General features: G+C 39.4%; 1 protein-coding gene across 3 annotated transcripts in view; it reads right to left on the bottom strand.

Moving 5' to 3' along the window:
* Positions 1–14,015, bottom strand: part of LOC108792635 (potassium voltage-gated channel subfamily C member 1-like) — a 114,045-nt gene that overhangs the window by 3,758 nt on the left and 96,272 nt on the right. The window contains exon 4 of one of the 3 annotated variants that reach the window (XM_018563451.1): positions 11,949–12,074. The exons of 1 other annotated variant lie outside the window; for it this stretch is intronic. In XM_018563451.1, the coding sequence (XP_018418953.1) occupies positions 11,968–12,074 (107 nt within the window). In that variant the 3' untranslated portion in view covers positions 11,949–11,967. Of the gene's footprint in view, positions 1–5,619; positions 5,659–11,948; positions 12,075–14,015 lie in introns of those variants that run through there. One more of the 3 variants, XM_018563453.1, reaches the window with a different exon arrangement.

A 14,015-nucleotide genomic window follows, 5' to 3' on the forward strand; every position in this document is an offset into this window, starting at 1 on the left:
GCTTTTCCAGGGGCTGAGGGCACTGGGAGGCAGGGAGGGGGGCTCACTTGTCGTCGTCCCCTTTCCTGCCCTGCCAGGCTCGGATAAAGGGACTGGTTGGGAATTTTAGGGGGGACCTCACGTCTTTTTTTCCCCATTTTTGGGGGTTGGGGTTCCTCCTTAAAATTCCTACCAGGCCTTAAGGGCCTAGCATGGCTTTGAAATTTGAGATGGACAGGCACCCACACCATTTACAGTAGCTATCACCGTAGGGTGGGTATTCATTATGCTGAAATGAAGTCGCTCCAGGAAAGGAAAATTAGAGAAAAGCAGGTGTACAATTTTTCAGTTTTCCTGGCGGGTCATGGCAGCATAGAATGGGAACCAACTGGCGCCTGTCCATCTCAGACTTTTATGAATTAGACTTTTAAAAAATTACTCTTTGCTCTTCAAAGAAGCCCTCCACCACCGTTCACGTTTTGACAGTAACACACTTTCTTTATTTGTAAATTATAATACTGTTACAGCCTACACCACATACCTACAGTATATTAGGAACTAGCAATCAGTACATCAGTAAGGTTCTATCAATGCATTAATGCAAAAGGAGTTTCTGGTACTTTAATGTTGTTCAAACATGGAGGCTCACCATCACATGTCAGCATTCCCTAGGATGGTCTTCAGGCAAATGCAGACCACCTAGAAACGACCACTCCTCCAGACTAACACCTTCCCATTATGGCTGCTTGACATTTATATAACTCATCCCAAAAGCCAGCCCATTAATCACTGGATCTAAAATAAGGTAAGTAATGAAAACAGAAAGGTTTTATTTTAAAATATAATTAGCATGTTAATGCAGGGATTGACCAGGGAATGCAAAATATAAAACAGATTCAAATTCATCTTTAAGACCTCAGCTAGGTTTTTTTTTCTGTCTCTTTCTGCGGAGCAGATTTTTGTTAATTTCCTGTCTCAGAGTCACAACAGGAAATGAGAGCACATCTCCCCAAAGTAAGGAAAACTCCCTTCTTGGGTTGGGTTGGGTTCAGTTGTCAGCAGTGTCTCCATTGTGTCTTTAGATCTGGGTAAGATCAACAAGATCACCTTGGAGCTTATGATAGGATTCTTCATTTTGTTTTGGCAGGTGAACAAAGCAATTATTTTCAGGGACTTTTCATTGTGTGTGTGACAATGTGAACAGTTAGCTACAAAGTAAATTTTACTAGTTTCTATATACCCGCTAAAGGCATATTTGCAGATTTTAAACAGTCATAAGTCATTCATGGTAAAATTGCACCTTCATTGTCCTTGCTGCACTTCTCAAGGTGCGGCAAACTAATAATACCACCAATCTTTTTCTCTATCTATCTATCTATCTATCTATCTATCTATCTATCTATCTATCTATCTATCTATCTATCTATCTATCTATCTACAGTATCTATCTATCTATCTATCTATCTATCTATCTATCTATCTATCTATCTATCTATCTATCTTTTATTATACAATTCTATTTTTAACAATAAAATTATTTTAATATACTGTACACTGGAACATATTCTTCTGATATTTTTGTAGTAATCAAATATTAAACAGAAGTTAAAACGAGGTATATATTTGACTGTGATGCTTCTGAGTAGATTTGTCAAATTACATAAACAGCTCCATGCAAAAAACATTTAAGGTAGCAACACAAGCAAGTCAGAATATAACCAGATGGTTGGCCATGTAGATTGATTCACCATTCCCCTCCCCCCAACTTTAACATAAAAAAGTGCTTTGTGAAGAGTTTCTGCTTTTTCAGCTTGCTTAAAAGGACTGCATGTGGTTTTATGCAATCTTTTTTTTACTCCAGTCAAGGTTTGGACATTAGACTTAGTGGGGTGGGTCTTCTCATATAATTTTACTCACACTTTCTTGACTAATTGTACAGTTTTAATGTATATATATTACATGAAGATGGGGCATTGGAACCTCATGTATCAGAGAAAGGGAGGTGTTTGTGCAGCCCATAGAAACCAATCACGGTCATTTTATTAAGTTTGCACTGCAAAACTGCAGCTGGAACGGGTTTGTCATGGGCAGCATAGGCAACTTCCTTCCAGTTATAGCCACAAGGCTTACCATCTTTTGAAAGTGTTGCTGTGTGTTATATGTGTGTGCGTGTAACAGATACAGTCCATATACCCACTCACTCAGATACCGCTGATCCAATGTGATAAAGTGGGTGAGAAGGTAGTCAGCGGATGGCAACCACCTTGTCGTATGAACAAAAGCATTTACAGCGGCAACGTTTCGGGGTCACAGATGATCCCCATCATCAAGCAGAAACAAGTGATGCTTATTTCTGCCTGATGAAGGGGATCCTCTGCGACCCCGAAACGTTGCATTAAGTGTATTTGCTATGCAGCACGTACGTTAATAAAAAGACGTACTTAATCAGCTATTAGAGTGCCGGTGTCCATGCTTTTGTTCATATGTGTGAGTAAGACTGCATTTTAACTCCAGAAAAAAAGGATAGGGTATGGACAACTGATCCATTGGTGACCTCAGTCACTCCTGATGTGACTTTCACTTGCTTGTTGATACATATTTTCATTGCCGTATTTTATATTCTGCAAATATATTTTACACGGAGCAGCCATCTGTCTATCAGGGATTTTTATTAGTATGTTTACAGCCCATCTGAAGTCATATAGATGTATATCCAGTCAGAGATTGCACTAACAGCCTCCAATTTCATATTTGGAGACCCATGGGAACCTTCATAGATTTTGTTATGGGATTTGGATATAAATCTGTAGCTTTCAATTATGGTCTTTTATTCTGTTTTTTTTTTAATTCTTTTTTTGTACCCTGAAGGGTACATATTGCCTTAGCTAGGGTTGGATGTCATTTTTTGAAGCTTTAAGCTTCTTAAAAGAAAGATCAAAACACTTGTAATATTTTTTCCTATCTTGTGCCACTGGGAGATTTTATTTTACTTCCTGTGCTGTAGATACAACACGATGCTGGTTAAAATCTCTCCAAAACAAAGGATAATCCTCTCTCAGACAGTTGTCATCACCAGAAGTCTCCCTACTGGAAGATTTCATGTATGTATGATGTATGATTTTATGTATGGCCACAAATAAATTTTTGCCTGCCTAGCCAAAATATGTAAAACATATAAAAAAAGGTTTTACAGGATATAAATATCAAATGTATCTACAAAAAAAACTATATATATATTACTTTTAACTCAATGCCTCATTTTACTTTATGTTTAGAACTCTGTGGATACACTTACTTTAAATATATGTTGACCCTAACTGACCCTTCACCCTAAACAGGTCAACATTTTCTTAGAAGACCTGCCCCACTTGTCCTATACAATCGCTCATGCCAATCATGTACACAAAATAATTGATCTTTCTCATAAAAAAGCAGATTTGCTTCAGAAACATATTACTGTGTTTTTTTTTCGAAGAAGATTCCACTTGTTAAATATTAACTTTTGGCTGCCTTCATAAGCTGCACTGCCCAAATGCAACAGAGCTGAGACACATTTAAAAGTTAATTGAAGAGCAATGATAATATGCAGTGCAGTAACCCATATAAACTGATCAGTTTAAAGTTCACCGAAATAAAATAAATGAGATATAAACTCTAATTATTTGTGCTGAGTAAATGCACTTTGTATTGTACAAGAGGCACAAAGAAGGTTTAAAGAAGAAGAAAGATTTAAACTCTTTGCATTTGCTTCTTCAGGGCAGCTGTTCGGTGACTTACTTCCCTCAACGCATTAACTTTGGGAGAAGCATGGGCTGTGTGAAGCATGAGCCCTTCTCTGAAATCAGCTAAGATATAACACAGTAAAGGGTAGGTGCTGCCATAGATGTCTTTTTAGTTAAAGTTCTGATAGCCCTGGTGAGATTTATTGACCTGAGGGCCAATATATAATAATATCCAGTTGGCTGATCATCACCAACTAACTATATTTAAATGAATCATGCATATTCATAATATGAGTCTGCTGGTGGTTCCACCAAGTTTGGGACTGGTGATCTAATATACCAAATGTGCTTTTGCAGACTAGGCTGTAACTCACTGAACAGCTACGAGTAAGTGTAAAGAGGTTACCTCTTCCCTGGTGAACTTTAGGAAATCAAGAGGCAGTCCAGAATCTCCAATCTCTGTACTGTTATTAATTAAAATAACTATTGATATCCATCTCATACCTCCTTGATGTCTCTTGTTGGCGGTAATTTGGAATGTAGCAACCATAGCCCACAATACAGCTGATTCATCTGTGTGTAACTTGGACCTTTACAAATGTGTAAAAGTTCAGGCCACTTTTTTTACAGTACTGTGCCTACTTCTTTCAGACTGTTCCACAAGCCTGCAAAAGTGAGGACAACCTAACATGGGAATTCTCAACATACAGTAAACCATGGTGCCCCATTTTTTAGGCTTAAAAAGGCCAGAGAAAGCACATAAAAAGTACATGCATCCTATATTTTCTGCAGGCCAAAACCAAGTCCTTGGTGTCTCAGTGCCATATGTGCTTAGTGCTACCTCATTCGCCAATAAGCATGGAGAAGAAGCAGGCATGCAGCAGAGTAGCAGAGACTCACAAGTACTGGACACGCACACACACACACACACAATCAAACAATACATGGACCCAGTAGCAGGGGGATTATCAAGGTTGTAGGATTTAAATCTCTTTACTGTGGACACATGCAACTTTCTAACACCAATGTTGGCCACGCAGGCAAGTTTTCAGTTTTGTATGAACAGAATTGTAATAGTTGAAACCCTCCAATACAGTGGATTTAACAGAACCAAATGGTTGATGGGAATATTTGGTATGGAGCTTGTCCACTCAAGGCTGATATCTTAGGTGCAAGGTGGCTGCAAGCAAGCTGAACTACCTATTTGTTTGGGGCCTCCAAACGGTGACATTTTCCCATCAGGATTGCCAACTGTGCACACCTCAGCTGTGGGGTCTCATACCTTTTGCTTTTACAGGAGGAGGAGTTACTTTGCTATCACTGCAATGAACATAATTAATAAAGAGTGATAGCTCCAACCAGGAGCCCTGTTGGAGTTAAGACCCTCTGATAAAAAATTGCAGTGGATAGATGGATCTGGGAAATCAAATGGGAGGACTTTGCTTCAGCAATCCTTAAAAGGTACCAAAAGCTGATAAGTGATTCAGCCTGCTTGCATCAGTTGCAAACCTTAAATATCAGCTTTGGATGGTATGACCTTTTAAACTGACCAAACAAAATCTGTGTATGCCACTGACTGCTTGGACGTTAGCTTCATATTCCAATGTCACCTGTGATAAGACTTTGCATTTTGGTTTTAGGGGACAAATTTTCACTAAAGCAGTTTGTAAAACCCATTAGATGTCTGCTAAACCAGTGCTTCTTTGTGACCTACTTTACTGTTCCCTGATCAGGCTCTGGTCCCCAGAATATACAGTACAGAAAGAATGCATACTTCTCACAGTAATGACATATCCACCAACCTGACCCACTACCATTCTTCATTAATTACAGGGGTCACCAGACTACTTCCAATATATACTGTACTACTTAAAGCACATAACGCTTGCTACAGTACATGGACCTGACTTGCCTCGAATGCTGGCACTGGTAAGTCAGCTTCAGGGATTTATCAGAGCTAAGAAGAAACAAAATAAACAACACACACACAAAACACAAAAATAAAGAATGAAAAATGAACTAATTATCAACATTTAAAAAGGTAGAACAAGTACTATGTTCTTTTATGTTTTGTTTATATCTGAAAACTGATTTTTACTATATATATTTGGTCACCTTTGCAGCATATTTAATACGGCGAAGGGCAAAGTGCAGCAACCCATAGCAACCAATCACCTTTCACTGGCCTGACTTTGGTAACCTGAAATGCATTTAGTTGTTGTGGATTACTGTATGTTATCATTGCTCTTGTACAAAATAACTGAATCAGCTTGTTCATTACTTATATAATAGCTAAGCAAAGAATTGGTATACAGTAACCCATAGCAGCAAACATTAAGAAATATCTTGTGCAATTAAAGCCTTAGATTTTCGAAGGCTCTGTAAATATCCATCCGCAAAGATCTGCATGATCATACAAAAACATACACATATATATGTTTACGTGATCAGCAGGAAACCCCAGATGAAGATCTAAAAAAAAAAAAACCCCAATAAAGGTTAAGTCAGCAAATAGCTTTTAGCCAGGAAGAGTTCTGTTTCAAGAACAGTTTCAATCAAAAGGCAAGAATGCCATTTGCTCTGTGCTTACATTGTGTGCACCTATTCACCATCCTGTCATAGCAATGGAGCCTTGAAAGTAAAGTTTTTGAAGTGTATCTCAAGCCAAAACCATTTTTTCTAGTTTTGGGTAGAGAGTTAATGGAATAAAAACTCTTTCAGGGATTTATCAATACCTGTGTCTCTACTGGGGAGATTCACTCTCCCCTCATGGTCCGATGACCTCTGTCATCATAACAAAAAGAGAGGGTGAATCTAAAATTTTACTGTGGTCACCAATAGAGAAGTAGCGGGTATATCTACCCATTGTGACACCAATTCTAATGCCAACCAGGGATGGGCCTGAACCTCAGCTCATCCAGTTGGGTCCGAAACCGAGCAAATCCAAACCTGTAAGTTAGGTGCCAGTGCACACCCAATCAGCTGCGGTGGGGGGATTCCCTGATCAATGTAGTTGACCAAACATGGCTATGTGGCCATATAAGGTCAATGATGTCACTAACATTCTGCCCCTTTGTTTACATGCAGCTGCGGGTTGGAGAATGCCTTGGCCACAGGTAATTGGATGTGCACTGAGGCCTAACTTACATGTTCAGGTGAGCTTGGGTTCAGACAAAGCCCAAGCTCATCACTAGTGCCAACTGTCAGAGGTGGCATCTGTCCTCATTTTGGGAATGTTTTACTTCCTGTTCTAACCTTTTGTCTATAGTTTTATTTTAAAATGTCTTGTTATCTAAGACTGTAGGTTAAAAGAAACTTGTGTTGTTGTCCTTTTTCTGAACTGCTTGATGACCAATATATTATAAAATATGATATTGCCATAATGTGATGTGTGTGTTGGTTACATGAGAGATTGCTTAAAATCTGATCATTAGTATTTAAATAGTAAAATCCCTGCATTTAGGGCCAGCCTATGAACTTGCGTACATGGCGGTTTTAAATACGAACTTTAACATGTGTTTGGAAAGCTTTTGAAAAGTGTCTAAAGTGAGGCGATAGAAATTAGAAAGCAACCAGGAAAACCCAGAGCTTGTTACCTCCACTACTTTTTTGAGAAAGAAAAGCCTGACAGGTATTTTCAGCCTTTCCTACTCTATCCAAAATTGTAAAACAAAATTGATTTAAATATACTTTAATCAGAATTATTGTGGATGGACAGGTTGCTGCATTCTTCATTCGGATATATAGAATATATCAAGTTTGCGTTCAGAACTTACCGTATATACTCTAGTATAAGCCGAGATTTTCAGCCCATTTTTTTGGCTGAAAAGTGACCCCCCTCGGCTTATACTCGAGTCAGCGTCAGGTGTCTTCTTACTTACCTCGCCGAGCGTCGCGTCACTGCTGCTCCGGTGGGCGGCGCTCCGAGCGGGGTCATCTGGCAGTCTCCGGGTCCTAATTTAGGTGGCCGGAGACTGCCAGATGACCCCGCTCGGAGCGCCGCCCACCGGAGCAGCAGTGACGCGACGCTCGGCGAGGTAAGTAAGAAGAAAAGAAAAAAAATCCCGCAGCGCCAGTACAGCAGGGGAGCAGGGATGAGTCAGCGGCGCGCTGGTCAGACGAGAGGAGCTCCAGGTGGGGTTGTAATTATCGGGCAGGCACCTCTAAGTCAGCTAAATTAGGACCCCACCTGGAGCTCCTCCCACTGGACCAGCGCGCCGCTGACTCGTCCCTGCTCCGGCACAGTGAATCACAGTAAGTGAGGGGAGATTTGGGGGGATTTATTACGGTAACCAATCATGTATTGTCTGCACTGTATTAGCAGTATATACTCTATATGGAGTATATACTGCTAATACAGTGCAGACAATACATTTACAATTATACTAACATGAATGTATTAAATGATCCGTAGTACATGATATGTAGCCCTGTACCCCCTTTTCCACTTACAGAGCTAGGTTATTGTTTTTCTTTTAAATAAATATTCATGTAATTTTATTGGTATCTATCTACCATTAGCTGCCTCATTTCCCACCCTCGGCTTATATTCGGGTCAATACTTTTTCCCAGTTTTTTGTGGTAAAATTAGGTACCTCGGCTTATATTCGGGACGGCTTATACTCGAGTATATACGGTAATTTAAATTTGTACACTACAGTCAGTAGAATTTTTGTATTTTTGTTTAATTTTCTGTAAATTGAAAGGGGAAACTGGACTGGTTACTAAAGGCAATGACTACAACTTTGTTTTTAAGAACCAACACAAAAATCGTGAGTCAACTATTAGAGGTTTCACTACTGGGACCTCAAAACAGTAAAAGACATAAGTGGGAGATTTAACTCTATAACCATCTACCAAAACCTTTTTTTTAAACTGAACCTTTATTAACTAATTAGTTGCTATGGGCAACATCACCTTTCTGTTTTGCCATCATCAAAAAGAATGTGCCCTAAATCCAAAATAGGAGTGTGTGCCTATTGGATAGTTTCATGAACTAAGTGATGAAAGAGACAGCTCTATGTGTTTCCTTGCTATCTTAAGGCATCTGAAAGCTGATTTCTCTGTGCAGAAACATTTGTACATCACATAGTCATCTCACTCCACCTTCAAACATGGAAAACAAGACATAATAATGCCATCTGTGTACCTAATACTTAAGATGACCAACTTTCTGCACCAACTATTTACTCATTATGTTATGCGATTCTCTCTGAACATTCATGAGTATGTTTGAGTAAGCATGTTCCCAATGTACTGCACAATTCAGCATGTCAACACCATATATTTATAAAATGAAATGGGTCCACAAGGGTTTTTATGCTTTATATGGTCAGTCCATCCACAACTGACATTTCAGCTATAGGCAGATACCCCATGGCTTCTCATAAACTATAAGTTTAGGTTAATTTTAAACAATTAGAAAGGCATAAGGGATATGGGTAGATGTTTTAAATAAAAAAAATGTACTTGTCCACTTTGATAAGGAGATCCTGAATCTGTCCAGTTCCATGACACATGACCTAAACCTGTTTTGGACCATGTAGCTTGTAGTAGTTCTGCACTGCGAGCACAGTGAGGTCAGCAGAGTCTTCATTCACATTAACTAAATGGAATTAGAAATGGTGGAAGTTTTATATTTCAATTTGCTGTGAGGATGGCAACACATCCCAGTCAAAATTCTTGGATTTGCGTCTTGCCAAGACAGAGATTTAAAGTGAACCTGTGCTTTCCAGCCTCCCCAGCTGTACATATTAGCCTACCCTTCGCTCCTCCATTGCTATGCTCAAAGATTGGTTGCACAGACACCATGGGGAGAAAGACTTTAGCCTTATGAAAAGCTCTGTATGATTTGAAGCTTACACAGGGCTTCCTCTCTTCACTCCTGATGGCTTATTGGAGTGTCAGATGAGAGCAAGGAAGGTAGGTATGTTTTTGCTGGGGAGTGGATATCCCTTAACTTTCTGTTTTGCCTGCCATCCCACATAGAAAGTGAGGAGAAAGTTCCTAAATGGGCACACACATCAATTGTTGACAAAAGTTGTCAAAAAGTTGACGGCAGTTCTAATCCTTCCGCAGTCTATCCAAAGGTACGTGAAGGTTGAAGTGGGGCTTTAATCCTCTGTCTGCGAAGGTCATGGGATTCTCAGTTCCCCAGTTGTGTTTTTGTGACGCAATATGAAAGAAAAATCTATTAAGTCAATTAATCAGTAATGGCTGTATAAGGTAGGTGGACCTCAGATCTCAAGTGAAGAGTTTGCTCTACTAGAGATTCTGAGACTAAGAAGGTGGCTGTTTCAGAATCTACTAGAAATAACAGTTTTGGGTGGACTGACCTGAGAAACTAAGGTCTTAAAGTAGCTATAGGTGGACAGGTTCCTTAAGAAGAAAGATGGACAGTAAGGAATCTGTCTATATTTACCACTGCCATCAGATTCAACTCTTCCACAAGACCCATAAATGAAATTTAAACATGTATGGTATAAAATGTGTTGCTTTTCTATGCAGAAAAGATTTTCAACATGTAAGACAATCTTTGCATGAAATAGGGTGAGCTATGTGGGTGCTTCTTTATGACTCATTATTGACACCTACATTGCCTGGCTGTCCTATAGAGTGCTCAAATCTGTTCCATTATTTGCAGCTACTTGGTTGGGTAGATTTCCCATATAGTAAGCCCATATGTACAGATCTATCTTATCCCCTCCTTTATGCTTTCTCTGTGAAACATACATGCCTTGATTCTTACCTGAACAACTACATGGATTTGAAATGATCCATTGCTTAAACAGATAACCCTAGGATGTTAATGTTGATCTCCAGTATATGCCAATTACAGCAAGTCGATAATATCAAATGAGCTTTGTTTAGATATTATCACATGGTGCCTTGGCTATTGTACAATGGTAACTTGAATCAGAAAGACAGATGGTGCCACACTGCATCTGTTTCCTTCTACAACTTGCCAACAGTGAGGGTTATTGAGGAATGATCTGAGCTAGTTATATTGCATCCAAAGGCTTGCTAGATATCACAGTTACTCGGCAGCTCAGCATGCACTATTCACATGTTGCCTTTGAGCATCAGATCATTGAATAACCAGAATTTTGTAAATGAAGTATGAGGCAAATGGGAGTTTGGATCCATACTTGGCTGGTGCCACTCGGGGCTTCATAATAAAGTGTCTAAATGAGGACCTGTGTTGCCCATAGCAAACTGTGTCAGATTCCCCCCATTCAAATGCACATGGCAGGCTACAATAATAAAGGGAGAACCTGATTTGTTGCTGCAGAAAAACAGACAACTCTGCTTTCAGACACTTTCAATAAAATAATCAATTGTTAACAGTACATGTGGATGTTTAAAGAGGCTCTTCAACAAAATGTTACACTCTTTCCATAGAGAGGCCTTGTTCAGCAATTTAATGCCTCAGAACATTATCATCGGTGGAACAGCCAAGGGCTGTTTGGATCCCCATACCTTATCCGAAAAAAGCCATGTTGAAACAGACTTATTGGTGAAGTGCTATAACAGATGCCTATTTCCTTCTATGAGTACCTAGAACAGTACATTACATAACAACTAGTCCTTCTCATGGCTGATTTCACATAAGGGTTCATAATTCTAACTTTTCTTATATCTCCTATAAAAAGTTAATGGGTTGATGGCAGTAAACTACTGAACAGCCCCTCTGTAAAAAAAAAAAATGCAACTTTTTCTTTTGAGAACATCTTTAAGGGTCAGTACATCTAGAACAGATATTTCAGTTTTGGGTAGACGCAGACCTGCTGAATAACCCACCAGCATCGTAAATCTCCAATGGAGGTAAATCACTGCACTCATGTTTTCAGCTCTGCCCACTTCCCAAGGTCTTTACAAGGGGGTCTTGCTTTTCCCTTTATTTTGTGCAGAATGCACCAGGGGAAGTAAGACTCCCCCTTCAGCAAAGACAAGTGAGGCTCTGAGGCAAAGCTGTTGATCAGAGCTGGTAACTGCAGAAGATTTTGCTTCGAGTTCATGTGAGATATAAGATACAGGTTGCTGATTCAGCGAACCCAAGTGCACCATAACTAAAATGCCCTAGCTCTTAGATGCACTGACCTTTTAGTTATCCCCAGCCAGAAAATCACTGTTAATATGGATCAAGGCAGTATGGGAAAGGTTATTTGGTGCATTGCAGAAACAGAAATGAGCCAGGTTTGTCATTCAGGAGTGTGAGAAAAGGGCATTCCCCTTCATGCTACTCACCCCTAAGGCATCATGCATCCTACTGCTTGATCCATGTGGCTGCATTGGCATTGAGGTCATGCAGGAGGTCAACGTCTTGTTTGTACCAGTCGTCGTGCTGAGGTGATGGAGTGCAGGCGTTGACAGCTGAAGAGCGAAGGGCGCAGGCAATGACAATGTAACATGGATGGGAATGAACATAAACAAACAAAAAAAAAAAGAAATGCTTTAATGTAGATGACTTCATAAAAGATGCCCTGTCCCCCTCCTCCCAGCATGTGTGTCAGCCTTTGTAAGACTGCTATATTCTATCTGTTAAACAAACCTATAGGATACATGATATCACATCCTTTCTAAAAAAAATAAGATATGCAGGAAAAATTCCAGCTCTGTTAAAAATTATATCACTTACACAACTACTACAAAGCCATTTTGTAATTTAATATAATTTTATTACAAATTACCTTTCCATATCAGTTTTTTGCAGAGAGGATTCCCCCAAGTCACCTCTAGGTAAGTTATTTGTTGAACAGTAGTGTTACCCTGCCAGTGTTTTTATCCATATATTTATATGCAGAGTCCAGCAGGGAGTGGGTGGCACAAACAGCTGGCATAAAGCCAAAGTAGAGTGGTCTAAGCTGCGGATGAGTGGGGGCAAAACTCTAATATGTCATGGGAGTACTGAAATGTTTTGAGAAGCTGAAAGGTGGAAGAACCCTCCAGAACAGGAACGCATAGTATCTTGAAATTAAAAGGTCCATTATCCCAAAACTGATATTTCAGTTTTATTGTGAGACTGAATCTCCCACTGGTTTTTGTATCCTTTGGGGTTGCTAGCTTCAGGATCTATTTCACATGTAATAAATGTCATTATAAGACTATCAGATGTACATTTTTTAAATAAAATATGATTCTTGTGGATCCCAAGCAGATAAAACCATAGCTGCTAACAAATTTCATTCATAGGACCAACACTAGATAGAACATGCGAGTGGTTTTGGTTTTATTTCTTTGAGATGCTCAAGAAACATAACTTTATTCAGGAATGCCCTGTGTGACAATGAGGGTATGTAGACGGCGCACTCAGCATTCCCGTTTGATGGTTAGACTAAGAATATTGGTGAATGGTGATCAAGTTATCTACATTTGCAGGATCTCCTCTCTGAAGCTCCTGTTTTTGATGGCATTGGAACCTAGAGTCTTATTTCTACAATTACCATACTGTCAGAGAAATGTCAAAAAGAAACAACAAAAACCACTATAACCACTGCAGGGTTAGGTAGACCAGGGAACTCATCTAGAAAGATCTGGAAGCCAAGGTCCCGAAATAGACATTGGAAGCTGCTAAGTGATTAAATAAGATGGCGTGTCTTTAAAGTTAAACTTTCAGGGATCAATTTTTCATTCAGCCAAAAAGGACACCAGCAAACCTTATACCTTAACAAAGGATGCAAAAAATATAATGGTACAGGCACCGGGTCACACTTTTAAAGGGAAATTCCACACAAAACTGATATTTTCACATTGGCAGATGATGGAGATTTAAACCCCTTAACGATTTATTTCACTTCTCCAAGACTCCAGAGTGAGATTTCTGCTCCTGGTTTCCCAGGTTTGCACATCTTCCATTGTCATAATGAGTGGGTGTCTGTTTCTATATTTGATATTTAAAATTTCATCTCTTTAAAATTGATATTATCTGTTATTACAGAGTTTCAGGTAAAAGACTAGTCAAGAAAGTCAGGGAATGAACTGCCCATCACATTCCAAATACCAGTTTTGAGTGAAAGGTAAGGCATCAGAAAACCTATCTGAGGTCACTTGCATATGGTAATAGAATGTCATCCAGATTAGTTTGGGTTTGGTAAGAAGTTCTAGTTAGAGGACATGCAGTGAAGGGATAGCATTTGGGGATAGCATTTATGGAAATCAAGTAAATCTCCAATTGGTCATGAAGAAATCTCTACTAAGGATTGGGTATACACTAAAAATCTGCAAGTATCAAAACAACTAAGAACCCCATCCACATAACTGTCCAGTTAGCCTGGTTCACCTGAGCTTACAAAATAAGGCTAAGCAGAGAGCAAT

The sequence above is a fragment of the Nanorana parkeri genome, unplaced genomic scaffold, assembly GCF_000935625.1.
Source record: "Nanorana parkeri isolate BGI_ZX_2015 unplaced genomic scaffold, ASM93562v1 scaffold665, whole genome shotgun sequence".
Taxonomy (NCBI): Eukaryota; Metazoa; Chordata; class Amphibia; order Anura; family Dicroglossidae; genus Nanorana; species Nanorana parkeri.